General features: G+C 37.3%; 1 protein-coding gene across 4 annotated transcripts in view; it reads left to right on the top strand.

Moving 5' to 3' along the window:
• Positions 1–12,068, top strand: part of ARHGEF10 (Rho guanine nucleotide exchange factor 10) — a 213,484-nt gene extending 201,416 nt beyond the window's left edge. For all 4 annotated transcript variants that reach the window (XM_078149742.1, XM_020973007.2, XM_020973005.2 and 1 more), the window contains 2 exons: positions 7,613–7,735; positions 10,838–12,068. In XM_078149742.1, the coding sequence (XP_078005868.1) occupies positions 7,613–7,735; positions 10,838–11,349 (635 nt within the window). In that variant the 3' untranslated portion in view covers positions 11,350–12,068. The remainder of the gene's footprint in view (positions 1–7,612; positions 7,736–10,837) is intronic.
• The last annotated feature ends 278 nt before the right edge of the window (positions 12,069–12,346 follow it).

Here is a 12,346-nt window from a genome sequence, read left to right as displayed (position 1 = left end):
GAGAAAAGAAGGCATATATGAGAGATATAATGAATGTAGAATTGATAAGATTTTGCAACAAATTATGTATATGGAATAAGTAACAGTGAGAGGTTGAGAATAACAGGCTGCAAGCTGGAGTGACTGAGAGGATAAGGTTCCTTAGATTTTTTTTGTTGTTCAGTCATTTCAGTGACATCCAACTCTTGGTGACCCCATTTGGAGTTTTCTTTGCAAAGAAAGTGGAGTGGTTTGTCTTTTCCTTCTCTAGCTCATTTTATAGATGGGGAAACTGAGGCAGTCAGGGTTAAGTGACTTGCCCAGGGTCCTACAACTAAACTAATAAGTGCCAGGGATCAGATTCGAACTCAGGTCTTCCTGACTCTAGGCCTGACACTCTATCCACTGTACCACCTAGCTGCCCCAATTCCCTTGATAATATTAGGGAAATTTAAAAAGAGGGGTAGGTACGGGGAAAAAATTAATGAGTTCAGTTTTAGGCATGTTGAGTTTGAAGTGGTTGTGGGACATTAGTTTGGGATGTCAAATAGATAATTGGAAATGAGAGACTGGAGTGCAAGAGAAAGATTAGGATTAGATAAAGAAAATAATTGAATCTGTGGGGTATAATGAGATCATCAAGTGAAACTGTATACATAGAGAAGTGAATAGAGCCCAGGAAAGAGTCTTGGGGCACATGATATTCATCTGCTTTACTTCCTGTAAAAGTCTATCTGGGGCTCCATTTACTGATCTTTTTAGGCTAGACCAGGAGTGGGAAACCTGCAGCCTCAAGGCCACATGTGGCCTGCTAAGTCTTCAAGTGCAGGCCTTTGACTTCAGTCCTTTTATTGAGGGAATTTTTTCTATGAAGTTTGGATTTAGTCAAAGGGCCACATATGGCCTCGGGACTGCAGGTTCCTTACCCCTGTTAGGCTTTACGTTGAAGAGCCAAGCTCCAACCTTTGGTTGCCATTCATGTCTTGCTATTTCCTTACACTTACCACTGTACCTCATTGCTATTCATACTACCACTTTGAGATTTGAATGAACTTCAGTGTGTTGGAATCTTTCTGGGACTTGATCACATCAACCTTTCCAATTATAGCCTGAGAGAAGGTTGCTGTTCCAAGACCCAGATTAACTTTTATGATGTTTTCTTTTGACAACTGCCATAGCAAGTCTCAGGGACAATAGAAAAGCTTTTAGCCAGCATAAATTTTCTTGCCTTGGGAACTCACCATGTTACTGACTTTTATTCTGTCTAAAAATAGAACATTTCATGTGAGAGAAAACTGTTTACTCTCAAACACAGATCTTCAATGGGCCCCTGAAAATAATAATTTCACCCAACTTCTGAGAGGTTCTAGTAAGTGGAGAGAAAAGCCAACATTGGGGTTCCATTGGTCTTTTTTATCTTTATTAGTAAATAAAAGATGTGGTGTGAACCTGTAGAGGCTCTTCTAAGAGTTCCCATTGTTGTTCAGATGTATTTTTCACTAATCTTTCCTGATATTGGAGTCTGTTTAAGGTTTCTCATCCTCCCACTAATTCACATTCTTTTCCCCCACACACTGTTTTTTTTCTCCCCCTCCTCACTTTGAAATAATTCTTAGGACACCTATATCTTTCTCTTTAACCGCCCCCCCACACACGTTGTTGTTCAGTCATTTTCAGTTGTGTCTGACTTTGTGACCCCATTTAGAATTTTCTTGGCAAATATCTTGGAGTGGTTTGCCATTTCTTCCTCTAGCTCATTTTACAGATGAGGAAACTGAGGCAAACCTGGTTAAGTGACCTGCTTAGGGTCCCACAGCTAGTAAGTGTCTGAGGCCAGGCTTGAATCCATGAAAATGAGACTTCTGGACTCCAGGGCAGGCAGTCTCTCCACTGTGCCACCTAGCTTTAACAGTAACAACAACCAAATACTCAATAGACTCAAAGACCACAGGATGTCAGAACTGGAAGGAATCTTTAAGGTTATCTAGTCCAACTCCCTTATTTTATACATAGAGAAACTGAAGCCCCAAAAGATTGCCTTAACCCAGGTAATACAATAAAATTTTGATAGAGCTGGGGTCATAGATTTACCAATTATTATGGAAAATTGTTAAAAAAATAGTAGAGGACATAATCAAGAGTAAAATTTCTCTGGATATGTTATTTCCATAGAACACAAAATGGCATGGGTTTTATGTACTATGAATTGCTTTCAACAAAGCATTTCTTAGGAAAGGTGAAAGTAGAATGAAATCATCCACTATTTATTTTACAAGGATTTACCGTTTCTGTTTCTAATTGTGGTCAGAGATATTTTAAGACATCCTATGTCATTGATAAATGTGTTTTATGAAGAGATTTTTAAAGTATCAAAGTGGGAAAATGAAAAGTCCCATCATCTTCATTTGCCTATGTGTATTAAAAGTGAATAAAAATCCTGATAATCCTCCACTTACCCACAAATCAGCATCATTAGGATAATTATCTATAGAGGAAGATATAACTTAGGACATTTATTTCTGGAGGAACTAATGAATGTGGGATTGGCTTCAAACCCAGAATTGATAGGATACCAAACAAATGTGTTCTGGAAATGTGACACTTATTACCCTGAACACTTGAGGTTTGTGATCTCATTCATATGATTATTCCCTCCATCTGTGTATATGAAATTCATCCACTGTTTTTCATGTTGCACATTTCTTGTCTATATCCTTCTAAAATTTCTCTATAAAGTATCCACCCAATGTTCTGGGAGGTAGGGGACATTCTTTAAGTTTTTAATATTCCAGGGTTATATATGCAGCACTTGGATTGGCCATTTTTTATCCTTCACCAACACTACATAATCAGTCAGCTTCCATTTAATAATGTATAATCTGTAATCTTACTTCTTTCCCGGTAGTCATCACTAGTGATATACATAACCTATTTACACTCACAAACATGTTACTGTTACCCTCTTTATCACCTGAAATTTTCATTGGTTTACATATTTCTTCTTATCTTCCAGCATTCAGCCACAAAGATAAGGGGATGGAAGAGATTATGGGACATTATGTACAGGGAGTTCTTTAGCAATATTCTCTTCTTGGGTATTTTTGTTTGGTTTAGTTTTAGCTGTGAGTCATGGAATCCTAGAGTCCTTGAAGAGTTAAAGTCTATAATCACACAAAGGGAAATGGAAAGGTATCCATTGATTATCCAAATGATCACCCAAAGAAAATGGTAGGCACGAGCAAAATGAACTATGTTACAAATAAAGAATTAGTTATGCAGGAGAATCTATGCAAAAGGTGGTCATTAGAAATGTGTGATCAGAAACAAGCAAATAAAAATGATAGGCGAGTCATATAACAACAGTAAGGATTAACTGATGGACAGTTCATATACTACAATGGCACCCTATGGTATAAAAAAAATCTAAAAGATGCTTCCAAGGTATTGGATTGGCCTCTATAGAGAATTTATGGTAGGATATGAACAAGAATGGCTCAGAATGGACAAGCATGGATAAATTGCAATCTTCATCACTGGAGAAAATGCCCTTATGGATGAGATCACAGATCCATTGGACTGTTGTCTTCTTTTATCTCCTATTACATGGAGTCTCCATTAAGTCTTTCTTGATGTTTAAATTTAATGTCCTAGATGATATGTGTTATAAAATGGCATTCAAAAGCAGATTTATTCAAGTTTGATGAGTCTTACAGAATTTATTTATCGTATTCTCATTTCAGATTCTAAAAAAATTTTAGTTTTTAAAGACTCATGAACTATAGTATTGTGTGGTAAATAGGATTGAAATATATTATCTATAATGAGAATATTTACTGCTAGTTTAAAAACTGTACCAGGACTCCAGGAAAATCTTGGCTATTATCCATAATCTAAATTGACTAGATATGAAGGGAGACAGGACCCCAAAGAAGGAAAAAACTTTTGAAATGTAAACTTACAGAATTAGAGAATGACAATTTCAAATTGAGGTTATTTGTTAGGAGACTGGAGGCAATGGGATGTATTGGATAAGGATGTTGGACTCAGAATCAGTATATCCTGAGTTCAACTCCCAGCTCTTACATTTTCAAGTTTTGTGGCCATGGGCAAGTCACTTAACTTTCCTGAGCCATAGTCAGCTCTCCAAGTTTTATCTACTAAATTATAGATGGGTTACAGTTCTCAAACCTATTGTGAAATATATCAATATTTCAATTAGAGTCAGTATAATGTAGAGAATTGTGTATTAGAGTTGTAGTTAAGAGACCTGAGTTTGAATCCAGGCTTTGACAGTAATTAGTGTAATCCTAGGCAAGTTACTGTATCTTTCTGACCTTCAGTTTCTCTATCTAGAAAATGGAGATAATGAATCTTATCTAGCAGTGGTGAGATGAGGTAGGGAGCAGGGTTGTTCAGTCTCTCCACTCTTGCCTTCCTCTCTTCCCTACTACTGATTCATGACTTAAATAGGCTCCCCATATGAATATCTTTTCTCTGTTTTGAAATGATATAAAAGGAATCTTTAATTCTCTATCTTTCTAGTTCTGACCCCCTGTCAGAGACAGCATTCTGGCAAATCATTTTTAAATCTTTCTCCTTTCCTCCAACGTTCCCCTACAATTACTTCCTCCCAACCACAAATCCCAATAAGTGCACCCAAATTAGCAAATGTCTGTGGTTAAAATTGTTTATAACAACAAAATAAATGTTTAAAACAAAGAAAAGTCAAGAGACTTTCCTCAGTGCTCAGAGGAAAAGACTTTGGTTTCTCAAAGAGAGTCCAAGGAGAGAGAGAGAAAAAAAAAACGAAAACAGAATTACAGTCTCAGGGTCTATCGTGTATGTGTGCTTGGGAGAGGGGGGTTAGGGTTAAGGAGAGTTGCTGCTGTTTGTCCTTCATTCTGGAAGAGGACCATGACATCAGGAAATTGATGCCATGACTTGTAAGTGAATGGGATTTAAGTGAGGGAGGGCTGTGCAAAGTCACCATCTTCACTTCTCTTCTGGAGCCATCTGGGTCCAGCGGCAAGATATAACTCAGGATAACTGGAGATGGCTGCCAGGGAGAGGAGAAAAGGAAGGCATATGTCTGAACTTCTTGCCTTCTTGTCCCAAATAGTCTGACTTCCAAAGTCCTGGCCCCATTCCTTGTGGCAGCCACCTCTACCTGAGTTTCTACTCTCCCAGCTCCATGTAGCTCCATTACAGCCTTAATTTCTCTGGCTTTTTGCTTGTTTGGGACCAGGCTTCCTCCTAGAGTCTGGCTCCCATCTGGATTCACTTGATCTGCCAGGCAGTCGTAGTTTCTACAACCTTCACCTTCAAACTTAGCTGCAATCTTTGGTTTGGTTTCACAGTGCTCTTTCAGAAAGCATTAAGGATCCTTTCCCTAAAACTATCAAAAGGCTCCTTAATTCTGCTCACTTGGGATCTTAACTGTGAAGACTACCACCTCTGATATAGGAGATAGGAGGATTGTCTTATCTTGTCAAGCTAGTACTCCTTTGGCTTCACTTCTTGTTGATGGCTAGGCCAAACACAAGTCTGGCTCCCCTTTCTGAGAGGCCTCACCCTATGGTAACCCTCCAGTATATTTCTCAAATCCTCACCTCTACAGGATAGATCCTAATCAAGTAATGATCAATTGACTAATAATAACCAAATGACTCAGGAATTTAGAGTTCTTCAGTTGTTGTTAAATTCTAAGTCTTTCCTTTTGGTTCCTACCAAAGAACTGGTAGGGAAAAGTACTGAGGTAATCTATACCAAGAAAGCAAGTTCATTGACAATGTACCTTCCAGACTTTTTCCCATATTTGGATGAACCAGTCAAATAACCTGAAAAGGTAGCAAAATCTAAGAGTCACACCCTTATGTTTGTAATACTAGCATCACTGGGTTGTTGTGGGGAAAGCCCTTTGCAAACCTTAAAGTCTCTGTATATTTGAAAGTGATTGGTACTGTTGATTGCATTCGGATTTAGAAACCTCTTCTAAAAAGTGACAGACCACAGTCATAGAATAAAACCAGTATTTTCATTGTTTTTTTTTAATACTTTGCAAATTAAAAAAAAATGCCTCCTAACTTCCCAAGCAAATTTCTAAGTCACATTATTTTCCCTCCTATCTAAAAAACCTTCATAAATCATAAAATGTAAATGGCATAAGCTTTATATTAAGAATGAATGTTAACATTTAAAAATAAAGTTGTATGTTTCAGGGACTGTAGTGGTAACAAAAAACACATGAATTCTACAGCTGGAAACTGCTGGAGCATGAATTGGGATTTCAAAGGATGTTCAGTGATAGTAGATTCTTTACCCTCATGTCCTACAGTTTAAGAAGTGTCAGAGCTATCATGGCTTACCTGAAACTGACACATTTACGTTAGAACTTCTGAAAGGATTTTTGAAAATAAGTTATATTTCTACAGAAAAGGAAAAAAAACACAAATTAACCCTAATTATTTTCCTGGGCCATTTATTATGTGATAGGGGTAAATTGGGTTGTTGTGTCAGGTTGGTCTCAGACAAACAGAAGAAAGTTGCTTCAGATCTGTTTATTATCTGCCTGCTATGGCTAATGCTGATAATCTTGGGGTGAAAATAAAGGAATAGAGTCAATGGTATAATTAGGTGGAGAAAATAAAAATCTAGTACTACTGCCTTTAAATTAGAAAAGGGAAAGAAGCCTACCCCTAGAAGAAATGGTTGAGCTGTGGCTTTGTGGAAATAGGGACAGTTGAAAGAGCAAGTACTTGGGTTCACAAATCACCTCTCACTCGATACCTATATCATGATGATCAAGTTATTCAGCCTTTCCAGGTTCTCATATTCTTCATCTATGAAACGAAGAGTTAGACTAGAAGATCTCTAACATCCCTTCCAATTCTAAATCAATAGTCCTATGGTCCAATGACATAGTCAATAAACATTTATTAAATATCAACTATGGCCCAGGCATTGTGCATGGGGGATACAAAGAAAGGCATGACAATCGCTGCCCTCAAGGAGCTCGCAATCTAATAGAGAAGAAAACATGTAAAAAGATGCTTAAAAGTGGGGATGGGAGTGGGGAGAGAGTAATCTGCACCAGGGCATAATGAAGGCATAAAGAAGTCCTGCACCTGGGGTAGGAAATGATCTGAGGGAAGTCACTTCCTTAACTTTCTTCAATTTCTTCATCACCCAAATGAGGGGACTAACTCACATGATCTATAAGGCCCCTTGTATCTTAAAAATTCCATAAAAATTATAAAATTATTGTTTAATTACTTGAACTTTTTCCTCATCCCCCCAGCTGTTAATGTACCATCCTTTGATTACCTTCTCTTTATTATGTGTGTGTGTGTGTGTGTGGGTGTGGGTGTGGGTGTGTTTGTGTCTACTTTAATATATTCATGTTATTTTCTCTAGGTAGAATGTAAGCTCTTTGAAAGCAGGGACTAATCCATTTATGTCTTTGCATTCCTAGTGCCTAGTACTTGGTATATGATAGATGATTAATAAATGATGTTGATTGATTGATATCGTATTTAAATATATACTGACATACACGTTGCGTTTGTTCTAGCTTAATGTGTTAATCACACTTTTGTAACTGGAAATAATCTCAGGCCATTGATAATTTTTATAGGGCAACAGCGGGTGTCTGTGACTAGTCTGCTGGTGTGTCATGGTTTATTAATGGTTGGAACAAATCTGGGAATCATTGTATCATTACCAGTTCCTCGTTTGCAAGGAATTCCCAAAGTAACTGGTGAGTAAAGAGCCTCAAATATTTGTGTCTAAATAATCCTTTTAGATTTAAGTAAACACTAATTTTAAAACATCACTTGCTCAGCTTCACATGATATAAAGTCAGTGGGACAAGTAGGACTGAAAAACAGATCACCAACCCTTCTGTCACTTCTCTTCCATTTTTTGCAATCACAGCATCAAAGAATTGGGGAGGAATTCGAGATCATCTAGTCCATCCCATATCTGAGTGGGAATATGCCTGACAAGTGGTTTTCCAGATGTACATTAATGGAGAGCTCAGTACCTTCTGATGTAATCCATTTCGCTTTTAGATTGCTCTGATTTTTTATGTTGTTTCTTTATGATGAGCCAAAACCAATTCCACCCTTTGCTTTTGGTTAGTTATGTCATGTATAGCAAGCAAAACAAGCCCAATCCACCTGACTTACTTTTAAATTTTCAAATACATCTACTGATGTGAAAGAGTTTGGATTTGGAATCCAAAGATTGGGAATCCAAAGAATAATGTTCGCCTCTTGGTTCTGTTAATTACACCTGAATGACATCCATCAAATCATATCACCTCTCTGATTCTTTTTCTTCTTTTGTAAATGAAGGAATTAAACTAGATTACCCAGAAAATCTCATCCTGGTCCACAGTCTGTGATCCCATACTTTTCCAATACTATCCTCTCCTTTCTCCTCTCCCAGCTAACACATGCTTACTTACTGAAATTTTCTCAATCATAGTTGTATGTTACTAAGTTTTCAATATATACATTTGTCATCTCATATGATGCTCTGAAGTATATACCCTAGTACTATGTCCATGAGATAGTGTCTCACACAATTATGTTATACTCTGTTGCAAAATGACAGCACTAAAGCAACACATGATCATTGCTTAGGAGTTTAAAAAAAAGAAATGGAGAATTTGAGGTATTGGTTCAGTGGTGCATAGCAGACACTTAATGAGTGTTTCTTGATTGAATGATTAGATTCATTTACAGCAATTATGACATCTGAAATTAGTAAAGTTTGTAATGTAAGGAGTAAATATTAAAAGCAAAGCATATGAAGATGAGGTGACTTTATATATGCACATATACATATGTGTATATATAGACAATATGCATTATATTTATGTATGTATGTATACATATATGTATATAAGTAAATATATTTTTTCTATTAAATCTGTGAACTACAACGTGTGTAGATATGTACATGTATGCACCCACACACCACACACACCCACATTGTAGTTCAGGGGCTTCCTAGAAAAAAAAATGCTTATTTTTTTATAGATACCTGGAGAGGAAGTAGCACAGACAATAAGCTGGAAGTCTTTATTGTTCAAAGAAAGTAAGGATTTGTAATATTTGGGCCATATGCTATGTGTGATAATGCCATTTAGAAGATGTGTATGAAAACTAATGAAGTGGTTCAGATTACACTTGAAACTACAGTTTACAAAGCTATACATTTTTTGGGTCCTATCAGTCAATTAGCAAGCATCTGTTAAGCACCCTCTAGCTTCCAGGCTTGGTACTAGATGAGAAAATGTTCTTAAAGATAAAATAGTTCCTGCCCTCAAGAAGCTTACATTCTGGGGTAGTGAAGGGGAAAAGGAGGGAGAGAAGGTATACACAAAAAAGTAGAAATAAAACACATATAAACAAATCCAGAGGAATTGGGGAATGGGGGGGGGAAGTGCTATTACCTGGACATACGAAGTTCAGAAGAGGTTCCATGTAGAAAATGGTGTTTGAGGTAAGCATTGGGATTGTAAGAGGTGGAGATAAGGAGAGAGTGGAGTATACTCCAGGCACAGGGGACAGACCATGCAAAGGCCCAGAGATGAGAGATGGAATGCTTTGTGTCAGGAGAAAAGCCAGTTTGAAAAAGCCACTTCCATTGCACAACTATGTACAACGTTCTCCTTGTTCTGCTCACTTGACTCAGCATCAGACCATGCAAGTCTTTCCAGGTTTTTCTGAAGTCTGCCTGCTCATCATTTTTTATAGCACAATAGTATTCCACTACATTCGTATACCACAACTTGTTCAGCCATTCCCCAATTGATGGGCATCCTCTCAATTTCCAATTCTTTGCCACCACAAAAAGAGCTGCTATAAATAGTTTTGTACATGTGGGTCCTTTTCCCAGTTGTGTGATTTCTTTGGGACCAGTGGAGATTCTTGAACAGGGGCCCTATAATTTGGGAGTTCTTTTTAGCAGCTGTGTAGACCAGTGGTGTCCAACTCAAATAGAAATGGACCACGAAACAATATATAAGGTGTTTGGCAATTTTGAAAACCACATATTAACAACCATGTTATGTTGTAGTTTTATTTATTTTGTTAAGTATTTCCCAATTACACTTTAATCTGGATCTCCAAACAGGCCATGTGTATGCCTCATTGTGTTTGACATCTTTGATGTTAAATTGTTACATTAGAACAAGTAGCAACAAGACAATATTGGCTTTGGAGTCAGAGGACCTGGGTTCAAATCCCACCTCTGATACTTACTACTGGAGTAACCTTGGTTAAGTTACTTGACCTCCATCAGCCTCAGTTTCCTCCTGTGTACTAGATGGCCTCTGAGATCCCTTCCAGCTCTAAATCTATGACCCAGCAATCCTTTGACACCCTGCCTCTCTCAGGCTTCCATCTTTAAAATGTTCAAATTATTATCTCCCAAATTAATAATAACATAAGCTGAGAACACTTTGACTTGAGTTGAATGTCTCAGGGTCAAAATTATTAGGTATTTGTGGTAGGAGACAAAGGAGTTGAGTCAAATGAACAAGCATTTATTAAGTTAATAGGTACCAGACACTCTAAGGGCTGGGGACCCAAAGAAAGGCAAAGGACAGTTCCTGCTCTCAAGGATCTGACAGTCTAATGGGGAAACAACTTGCAAACAAGTATGTACAAACAATATATATGCAGGATAAATTAGAAATAACCAACAGAGGGAAGATACTAACATTAAGGAGGATTGATAAAGACTACTTACAGAAAATGGGACTGAAATTCTTACTTGTTTAATAGCCATATACATCTAAATGCGGTAATATTCTCTACTTTAAAAAGATGTGTTTTCTCCCCCTCAGGCAGAGGTATGGTTTCGTACCATGCACATAATGGCCCTGTGAAATTTCTTGTTATGGCTACAGCTTTAAACAAAAAAAACAAAGGTCACTCCAGAAACAGTCTGCTTCCCAATGCTGAACCTCAGGATGATGACCAGAAGGACATCCTTCCAAATGAGGTATCTAGTTCCTATCTAAGTCAGAGCACTCCTGACAATGCAGTTTGGTTAGGGGACTCAGTGGGATCCATCACCCAAAAAAGTGACCTGTCATCATCGTCTGGATCGTTAACCTTGTCTCATGGATCTAGTTCTTTGGAGCATGGGCCGGAAGACAGCACCATTTATGAGCTCTTGAAAGATCCAAATATTGCACTGAACAAAGGGAGGAGCCACCAATTCAAGAAAACAAAGGCAAGTTCAGTATTAGTCATCTGTGGAGGACAGGGGCATCGAAGAGTGAATAAGAAAGCCAAGCAACAGCGACAAGATGATCTGGTTTCTTCTGTTATGGTCTGGCAGATTCCTCTGTAAATATATAAAAGTGAATGCAGCGTACTTAACAGTCATGGAGTCTGCAATTGAAGATAACTTTTTAACTAAATCATAGAATGCATGATTTAGGCTGTGTCGACACTGGTGCTGGGTGGGAGGGGAAAGCATCGGTATTTAGGGAAAACATGTGCAATATAGTAGTGGCGGCTACTCTGTCATTTGCCTATTTTCTTCTCTGCTGCAGGATTGGGATTACAAGCACTATGGAAACAAGTTTCAAAGTTGAAACAACATTTTAGTAATTTGGAAAGTGCAAGGAAATGTGCACTGGGTTTAGGTTTTTTGGTTTGTTCGTTTTTTTGCTACTGTAGCTGATACCGTAAATGCTAAACTGGTTATATCAATTCATCCTCTTCAAAGCTCTTGTGATTTAATCATCCTGAAGACATTCTCAAACTAAGAATTTAATTTGCAAGTGCTAAAAATTCAGCATATGGGATAGTGCAAGAAGACTTTCTATTAACAATTCTTAAAACATTCCTACGTCTTTTCAGATGTGATTTTATTTATATTTTCTTTTATGTATTTCAGAGTAAAATTTGTAACAGTTAGAAAAGGCAGGGAACGCATGTCAGTCCATATGCTTTTGTTTGCTTTCATAAGTCAGCTATTTTTTCCAAAGTGATATGCATGTTTTGTATATTTTAACAAAGTAGCATTTTATATTACATTTTTTCAATAAAAATTTGAGGTGAAAACTGTAGTTGATGTATAATCTGTAACGATATTCCATAAAAAGAGCATTTTAAACAAAATATTCAGTAAGTGGATGACCTTCAAACAACTACTACCAAACAACATGTTGTTGGCTTCTAATATTATATTGATAACTTTAAAAATAGAGTCCTATGTACTTGCAGTGTAATAAGAGGCATGTATAGTATAGAAAAATTGCTGGCTTTTCCTTTTGCAGAATCTCTTGCATTTGCCAAACTTGGACCAATGTAGCTACTTCTCCACACAGACTGAGTATTCA

The sequence above is a fragment of the Phascolarctos cinereus genome, unplaced genomic scaffold (assembly GCF_003287225.1).
Source record: "Phascolarctos cinereus isolate Bilbo 61053 unplaced genomic scaffold, phaCin_HiC Scaffold_2;HRSCAF=192, whole genome shotgun sequence".
Taxonomy (NCBI): domain Eukaryota; kingdom Metazoa; phylum Chordata; class Mammalia; order Diprotodontia; family Phascolarctidae; genus Phascolarctos; species Phascolarctos cinereus.
This window is presented reverse-complemented; position numbering and strand designations above follow the sequence as displayed.